General features: G+C 36.3%; 1 protein-coding gene across 1 annotated transcript; it reads left to right on the top strand.

Annotated features, from left to right (window-relative positions):
- The first annotated feature begins 1,137 nt into the window (after positions 1–1,137).
- Positions 1,138–6,692, top strand: LOC128884711 (vitamin K-dependent gamma-carboxylase). The gene is made up of 10 exons (XM_054138291.1): positions 1,138–1,269; positions 2,388–2,655; positions 2,800–3,121; positions 3,838–4,020; positions 4,108–4,271; positions 4,579–5,006; positions 5,076–5,276; positions 5,529–5,767; positions 5,841–6,155; positions 6,525–6,692. Exons 2-10 carry the CDS (start codon positions 2,424–2,426, stop codon positions 6,679–6,681), a joined length of 2,241 nt encoding a protein of 746 aa, XP_053994266.1. The 5' UTR covers positions 1,138–1,269; positions 2,388–2,423; the 3' UTR covers positions 6,682–6,692.
- The last annotated feature ends 2,265 nt before the right edge of the window (positions 6,693–8,957 follow it).

Below are 8,957 nucleotides of genomic sequence, written 5' to 3'. Positions count from 1 at the left end.
CAGTGATAAAATTTATATTATACATATACATGTATAGAAGGTAAACGATCTTGTTTGTCTGAAGAATAAAGTTCACAAATTAAATTAACATGTCCCCAATCTTATGAATTATGTGTACACCTTGCACCTCGAATTTATTTTCGAAGGTGATTGTAACGTTTCATGGATAACACCAGAAATTTTAATCGTTTCGTTTAAATATATATCGTGTAATGATCCTACGCTATCTTTTCCAGTAAAAATGTTCATAAATCACCCGGCCATTGTTATATAATTACACATTGTGCCGGTAACGACCGAGATAAGTGCACGTTGATAATATATTTTTAAATGGAATCGCCAGACTATGTGGTCGGTCAACTGGTGGTTGACGCTTCGATTACTTTTGAGGGCAAAAACATTCGCGACGTTTTCAATTGTTACACACTTCCAACGTCATTCTGGTATTTATGATTGAATAATTTGAAATGATAGATGTATAAATGTGTAACTGTGTTTCACAAATGTTATTGTACCTTAAGAAATGGCATCAAACTGACTAGAAGATTGAGGAAAATTTTATTGAAGATATAAATGACTAAAGAAAATACCCTGAAATACCTTCGTAAACCAAATATTCAGATGAGTATTTGTTTCATTCTATAAATGATTGAGATTAAAATTGTTATCAGCGAAAAAACAGATCAAAAGATGTTCACCTTCAATCCATTACTTCAAATTCCTGTCTAGATAAGTGTCAATCGTACATGCGCAAAGTGATAATCAAGGTATTAACTGCATTACACGAAAGCTCAAAAAGACCTGTTACCCTGTATCTAGAAAGCATCTATTAATAGAATCAATCAGTCAAAGATTGAGACTTTCAATCTATTCGTATGATTAATTTGTCATCGATCGAAACCATCGATCTATTAATAGAACTGGTGTCGAATAAATTTCATCGCAACGTCGTTACGAGAGTCTTTCGTCACATTTTTGAGTATCAGCTGATAAAGTGATAAAGTGCATCGATGGACTTGGGAGAGCGCGGTGCACATATATGCCCGATAATACTTATATTATTATTGCGCGGGCGCGGGTCAATAATCGAGCACGTTGCCTGGCGACGGTGCTCCTGCTCTCTCCCAGCATCCGGAATTTCTTCTTCTGCGACTACGTGTAGTCCTGGTCCTGCAGCTGCGACGCGCAGAAGTCGAGCAACCTTCGATACATCCTCATCGGACCGGTTTCAGCTACTCTGGCTTCGAATCTCTCGTTCCCGCCAGCTGGGTGAGTCCAACATTTTCATTGCGCCTTCATGTTCGTTTTCCATTTCGTTTCCATCGCAATCTCGCAACGGGTTTGCTCGCCTTGCTTTCTTATCGTGTAGTTATTGGTCGATAGAAGTCCAGATTTAAAGTTCAGAGTCAAAATTCAATGAACTTTACCGTCGATGCCTGTTTTTCAACAGAGTTACTTTTATTTTTCGATATGTCGCAGCGTTCTTCTTACTAAATACTGGAATTTGGGTGGTTCGTCGTGTTTACTGTTTATGGTTGCGATTCTTTGGAGATTCAGGAAGGAATATTTTTAGATTGAGTATGAAGAAAGGGATGGTTTCTTGAGAATAATTTGGGAGCTTATTGGATAATTGAAAATTCTTCTGATCAAAAGGATTGTTTAGTTTATATAAGACCTTTTTCAGGAGATAATGATTAGTATGTCATGTGGGAATGTTTTTTATAATACTAATAGTAAAGGCGCAAGGTTTGATATTTATATTATAATTTTGATTGCATCGAAGTGCTCCAGATGCAACACAAGTAATAGCATGATTAGTTAGATTAGGTTTAAATGTCAAATAGTTGCTAATCCTATGGTAGATGGCAGGTTGACTAGTTTAATTGCTAGTAAATGAAAAATTAAATAGCAATATCAATGACTTCAGAATGTTCATTAAAGTCTAGTATTGGGACAGAAAGAAAAGGAAAACTGATTCTCCGTGTGAAACGAGAAAAAATAAAATGCAACCATAGAAACGTTGAATGATAAAAATGATACTTTGTTAATATATTCTCACATAACTGCAATTTTTACTTTAGCGTTAGTAATTATTCTAACAATAATTTTAAAGTAACAACTAATTATGTAAGCATTTGTGATTTGTTTTCTTTCAAATAGAATATTTCTTTTCCCAAATTGAAATACTTCATTTCTTAGTGAGCTCGTTATTTCAATGCACTAATTATTGCTAGTCGTAATTCAAAAGAAGAATAATCATAAATGACGTCTATTCCAATCTAAATATTACAACACAGACCTAACCTAGAACAAAGATTGTTATTTAATTGCTCCAGCATCAAGTGTAATAAGTGTACCATAAATGAATGAGTTTTGAACGTTTCCAGACCTACATTATAGTTCAATCGAATGGTACACTAGTGATGTGGAGGAAAAGTAGAAAGTTGGCAAACTCGGAAACCTCTGCATTTGGATTTGAAAAGGAATGTAACAAGCACGTTAAACAAAGTCTTGGAGTGCGATATTCGATCGAAAAGAACTTCGAGAAGTTATGTGGATTCCAATTACAGGATTTGTCGTCGTTTGAGAGATTCACCTTGTTGTTGTACCGACCGACGGATCCCGCCAGCTTGGGAGTCGTCAGAGCACTTTTCGGTGAGCGATTTTTATTTCTAAGAAAAACTGTTAACCCTTTCCATTCCAGATTTTCTGATTTCATTTCTGTCGAGTCGACTCAGCATAGAAGAGCAAATGGTTAATGGACTGATTATTTGTAAAATTTGAACGAAACATTCGTAGGTCTGTGCATGGTATTGGACGTAGTGGAAGAGAGAGGACTAGCAGATATCGACATAAAATGGGGAGAACCATTAGACTGTCACTTTCCATTGATCCATGGAATGAAGCCTCCCCCACTGGCATGGATCACAGTAATTTATGCAGTAATGTGGATGGGTGCGTTTGGGATTATGCTGGGCTTGCACTTCAAACTCGCTTGCGCCTGTTTCGTATTTCCTTACTGGTACATCTTCCTACTGGATAAAAGCTACTGGAACAATCACACGTATCTATACGGGATCGTTACGACTCTCCTCTGGGGTACGGAGGCTAACAAGTACTTGTGAGTTTGAAAGGAAATGTCTCATCCCAATGTGAATACTGGTTCGTCGTCAAATACTAACTAAACTGATTCGAAATCCTCCAGTTTGGGTAAAGAAATTTCTCAAAATTCTAAAGGAAATCTTTTTAACTCTTTGCACTCCGAATTATATTTCAATTTCGTTCCCAACGCTTTTAAATATTGTACTTGAAAATTACTTTACTTAAAAAATATGGCAATTTAAATAAAGAAATAAAGAAATAGATGATTTTAATTTACAGTTTTATTAACACTATTGTTGTACTTTCAAGTGTATAATATCGTATAAAAAAAGTCGGTTTCTCTTCTGCCACCAGGTATCTTTCTAGTTGCACAATTCTTGTATTTTTCTCCGGGTTGTTCAAAACTGAAATGAGGCTTCCCATCTAAACGATCGTATTTATAATATGTTCCAAGCCTTCTATATTAATTTGTACATGAAAGAATGTCGAGTGTTACCCGACAAAGGAGCTTCTAACTTAAAAACTGATGTCAAGTCACACTCGACATAGGAGTGCAAAGAGTTAACGTAGAACACATAATTTTGAAACGATCTGCAACGTGAGATATTATATTAGTGCACTTTGCATAAAAAATCTGAATACAAGGTGTCGCCACCTTAGAAATAAATATTTCAAAAATTAGTGTGCAATTCGTAAGTATCTTTCAGAGGTGATAGTTTAATTGCTTTCTTGCAGTGCATTAGATGTCATTAAAGAGAATGGAGGCTCAAACTCGGTCCCATTGTGGAACTACTTCATCGTGAAGTTTCAATTCTTTGCGCTGTACTTTTTAGCAGGATTGAAAAAGTCGAGCGCGGAATGGCTGTCAGGTTACGCCATGACGAATCTATCGAGGCACTGGGTTTTTAGTCCGTTTAAGTAAGCATGCCAACGAAGAAGTATTGAGCAATCTTCGAACGATTATCTTTACTCGAACAAGCGCTGCTTAATTTTGAAACGTTGCAGGTTGTTTTTAACTACAGAGCAAACTGATTTCTTCATAGTACATTGGTTTGCATTTATCTTCGACCTGACGGTTGGATTTTGGATGTTGTTCGAGAGGACTCGAATTCCTGCGATGGTCTTCTGCACAGCTTTCCACTTGATGAATTCTAGACTGTTCAATATTGGCAAGTGTTCTTTCTGAAATTTCTTCATTGACCCTTTCAGACCTGGCGTCCACAATTGAGGACACAAAATTTTTAAATTACCGACACTATCGTTTAGTACGAATGTCCTGATCAATTTTCCTACACTAAACTACACTATTAGGATATTTTTGAAAATTGTTTCCATACTAATTTTAGTCCAAGTTAACTCTAAAAATTAAACTATATTAGTACGAGAAAAAAAATTCATGTCTGAAATTGTTACAAATTTGTCACGTTTAAAATTGTTTACTCACTTTAAAATAAAAAATCTTTATTTTGTTTATAGGAATGTTTCCATACGTGTGTCTAGCCACGATGCCTCTCTTCTGCAACGTTGATTGGCCTCGAAGGTTTTCTTCTAGTCTGAAACGTGCTTCATTTTTCTCCCAAAATGAAGCCACCACTTCCTGCGTAGAATCATCGACGAAATCCACAGATACTCGCAAGGAAGGGTCTACTAAAAAATTAATCGACGAGCCATCGAGTCAAGAAAGAAACGAATCTTCGTGTGACGAAGGAAATACTGATGCAGAAACTGTCTCTTCTATCGAAGCTAAGAATGAACAAGAAAGTATCAGAAATGCTTGCAAAGGCGTAAGAGGAACTCGTCTCAAGTCGACAGGTGCGACGAAGCAGCAAAAACTTGTAGTATCTCTGTTGCTCTTTCACGTGGTTTTGCAATTTTTCCTTCCTTACTCTCATTTTATCACTAAGGTACTCCACGACTCTAAAATCACGAACGGTGTCCTCGTTTAGCTATTCTTAATCGAAATTCGTCTTTAGGGGTATAACAACTGGGTACCGGGATTGTATGGTTACTCGTGGGACATGATGGTCCACGCCTGGGACACCATACTCGTTGTTATTAAAGTTCACGACAACGTGAGCAACGAAGATCGTTACTTGGATCCCAAAGCGTGGGTGGCGAGTGATCGATGGGAGAAACACGGTGACATGGCGAGACAATACGCCTTCTGTTTAAAGGTACCTATTATCTCCGTAAACTTATTATTATTATTATTAATTATTTATTCTCGCATCAGTTTGTATATCATTAGGGACCACTGTGAGTATACTCTATAAATAAGATATAATTTTTTATATGCATTTCTTGTCATTTAAGCTGGTCTTCAGGGTTGTGGTTGATTTCTTGTAGTTTGCTGTATAAAAACATTTTCGGCCGTTTTATGCTCTAATATTGAATTGTTTTTGTAAATCGAAGCCCTGTACTTTCAGGACAATTTAATCGAGCAAGAGAAGCATATTTTCAAACGTGATCTTCAGTACCAACCAAGGACGAAATGGACACGTTTGTCTACGAATTTAAGTATTTACATCGACGTCTGGTGCTCTCTGAATGGAAGGTTCCAGCAAAGAATGTTTGATCCCACTGTTGACTTATTGACAGTGGACTGGCATCCATTTAAGCCCATTTCGTTCCTAATGCCTCTTCTCTCGCAGTACAATTCGTACAGGTACGTTAATTTCTGCGTAAAAAGTGTACAAATAATATATACATTGTCTGTATTTAATTTCTAAATCCTTCAGGTACAAATTGGAAGAAATTCAGCAACAGGTTTACACGTGGTCCAACGACACCGACGTTCTCTTCGTAGCTGATTTCCCAGGGATGCACCTGGACAATTACATAGCTAAAAATTTTACAAACGTTACGTTAACAGTGCTCGAAGGTCAGGTAACCTATAGCGACGAACAACAGCTGAAAGGTGTAATCCTCTCGAAGGAATCGTCGATTTCGATAAAGACGGGTCAATTTCATCGCGTGAAGACGACGAGCGCTTATCCAGCTTGTTACATGTACACTTACACCAATCGTGACAAGCAAGAATCAGACACAGACGGGTATTTATATAATTAATTTTAATGTAATTCACTGCTCGCAAATTAAGATTAAATTACTGAATTGAAAAAAAGATTCCAATCAATTCGCGGCATATTATTTTGTATTACTATCTTTGGTTAACATTTTGCAATTGTTTAAATATCAGTTCCTATTGTACGTCTCGTAATTTATTGGTTATTACTAAACGCTTTTTCAATTTCACACGATAATGTTTATTTCAAATATTTATTCGTTCTCGAAGCAATTCGTGATACCTCCGAAGATTGCTGAACAAATTATCGCCTTCGTTATGCAACAAATATCTAAAATTAATATAAAAACATTTTATACGGATTGTATAATAAGACTTTATGTTTGTTACTTTACAGAGCAATCGACGAACTAAAGGAACCCGTTTCAATCTCTACGGAAATCCTCTACAGGATTGAAAACTGGGTCCGAGCCATGAATCACATTGCAAACGCATTTTTCTACTTGGTTTACAATGTTCCTATGGTGCAGAGAGTAAACATTAATGTAACTTGAAATTAATTAGTCTAAAAACATTGAGACTAACACCCTAGCTGTCTTTTAAAAACAATTTATATTCGAAATTTTCATACTTGACCAGGTAAAAGAGTAAAAACCATTGTATGCTATGAATTCAATTTAACTGTCAATGATAAGATGCATACATGTGATTAGTTTTAACGTCGCTCAATTTCGGAGCAATTTTGGAGAGAACTAATTACTGTTTGACAAATAGGCGATTAAACTCTTCACGTGTACTCCTGGCACAATGTATGATTGTATGATTGTATCATATAAGAACTAAGCTCTTCTAAGTCATTCGTTATTTACACGATACGTGAAGTTTCGAGACTGCAATCTGTTCAAAGATATATTATGTACATGAAGAACAAGTGTAATTCGTACATGTACAATGTAAGACTGCGAAGGAAAGACTGTGAACAGAGAATTAAACTTTATTTCGTTTAACATATACAAAACCATTCTTTTACCGTAATAGTTAGACGTAACAAATGAAAAAAAAACCGAAAGTAACCGCAAGGACGCCGCGCATGGCAAAGATATGCTTGCGATTAGACGCGCACGTGTGGACACGCTCTGTTAAATGACGAAAATAAACGATCGACGACCTTCCACAATTATGCAATAATATGTAACTCACTGTAAAAATTAACGAAACCTCGACACGGATTTCGTTAATTTGGTACTTTGGAATTGTATGTGAGAAATCATTATTTGATGTATTTATTAAGAAAAAGAAATTTATTCCTGTAACAATCTTGAACTAAAAATTTAGTTTAAATATGAACAGTGTATTGCTTGATATCTAGGCTGGATGGAATCGCTAAGTGCTCAATTACTCGTGTCTAGACAGCTCGAGATGGGTGAAGTTTGATTCCAATAACAGATAACGACTATCACCAAATAACAATCTATACTAATTTACTTGTACTATTCATTTCACTGAACAGTTATATTTTTTATCACTTTATGCTACAATTAAAATTCTAAATTTTATTATACGAATATTTACAGTCAATCTTTTTCTTTTGTTTTTATTATCCATCTAAATAAGAATCTTTGTACATGGCTGTTAATGTTGCAACTGGTACTCGCATTAATCATGATTCGGCAGTTGAAGCATTTCGCGATTCCACTCACTCGTTGATACAGTTGATAACAACCTTCATACGATAACAGATATCGACAAGATTGAAAAAATATCATCCGCGTGTTTATGAGCGTATGATACGTAATTAGGCATTTTTTTTCTCAACGTATTAGAAGATAGAAAATAATCGCTCGAATTTTATTGCTCTCGTATCTCATCCTCGGCAACGAGCATCGCGATAAATTGTAATATCCTCTGATAAGTTGCAAACGAATGCATTCGGCATACCTGATAATCATCCCAGTCACGTAACCACGACTAAAGTAGCCTCGCGTGCAATTGAATTCGTAGAATAACGAGACACATTCGCGGTATTGCGCAACTCACAGTGCTGAGCCATCTGTGATCTTCGCGACTGCTATCTTTACCTCATTTTATCAAACGTATCGCATGCCATAACACTTTTGTAACTCCTCGCGCTTTTATTTTTGAAATTTCCACGAGAACGATACAGCTGTATCCAACGTAATCGTTTAAACGTAACAGTATGAAAAATCAAGTCAAGACTGATGGTCACGTTTTGTCTAAATCCAACGAAACGAATTTTACGTACCATTTATCAAACATAAACAAACTATACCATTCGTAAATACAGATGTAACAGTTTGCCTCCCACGTTTGAAATTTCAGATTCTCCACAGTTCCTCATATTTACATACTCACGCCTTTCTATTAATATTTACAGATTGTCTAAATGGATTTTGCCAGGAGAGAAAATTGAATGAGATGTGAAAAACAAATACTACACGGTGATAATTGAACAACAGACATACATAAAAGAAGCGATGAATTATTCGAGGCTCACAATGTTGCTAAATCGTAACGATGCATCATTCGAGGAGAATCAGTTAAGGTTATCGTTATCGTACGATGGCTAACAGAACTAAAATCATTTTGTGTTGGCATCGCCGTACCTGACAAGAGACCTGCTTATCTAAATGCGTGGCAAAGGAAAGCGAACAATCGTCAGTAGTCGTTTGGATACGATCGTGCAGAGGATTTCGTTCCCAGAAGCGTTGCAAGATGTAGCAAAATCACGTTACCGACGAATCCAGTGAAACCTTAGCGAACAGAGGTCGATAAGAAGAGGAACACTAATGTTGAAGTATGCGAACGTGTC

Source organism: Hylaeus volcanicus, chromosome 2 (genome assembly GCF_026283585.1).
Source record: "Hylaeus volcanicus isolate JK05 chromosome 2, UHH_iyHylVolc1.0_haploid, whole genome shotgun sequence".
NCBI classification, from domain to species: Eukaryota; Metazoa; Arthropoda; class Insecta; order Hymenoptera; family Colletidae; genus Hylaeus; species Hylaeus volcanicus.
Note: the sequence above shows the minus strand (reverse complement) of the source record. Positions and strands in the feature narration are given on the sequence as shown.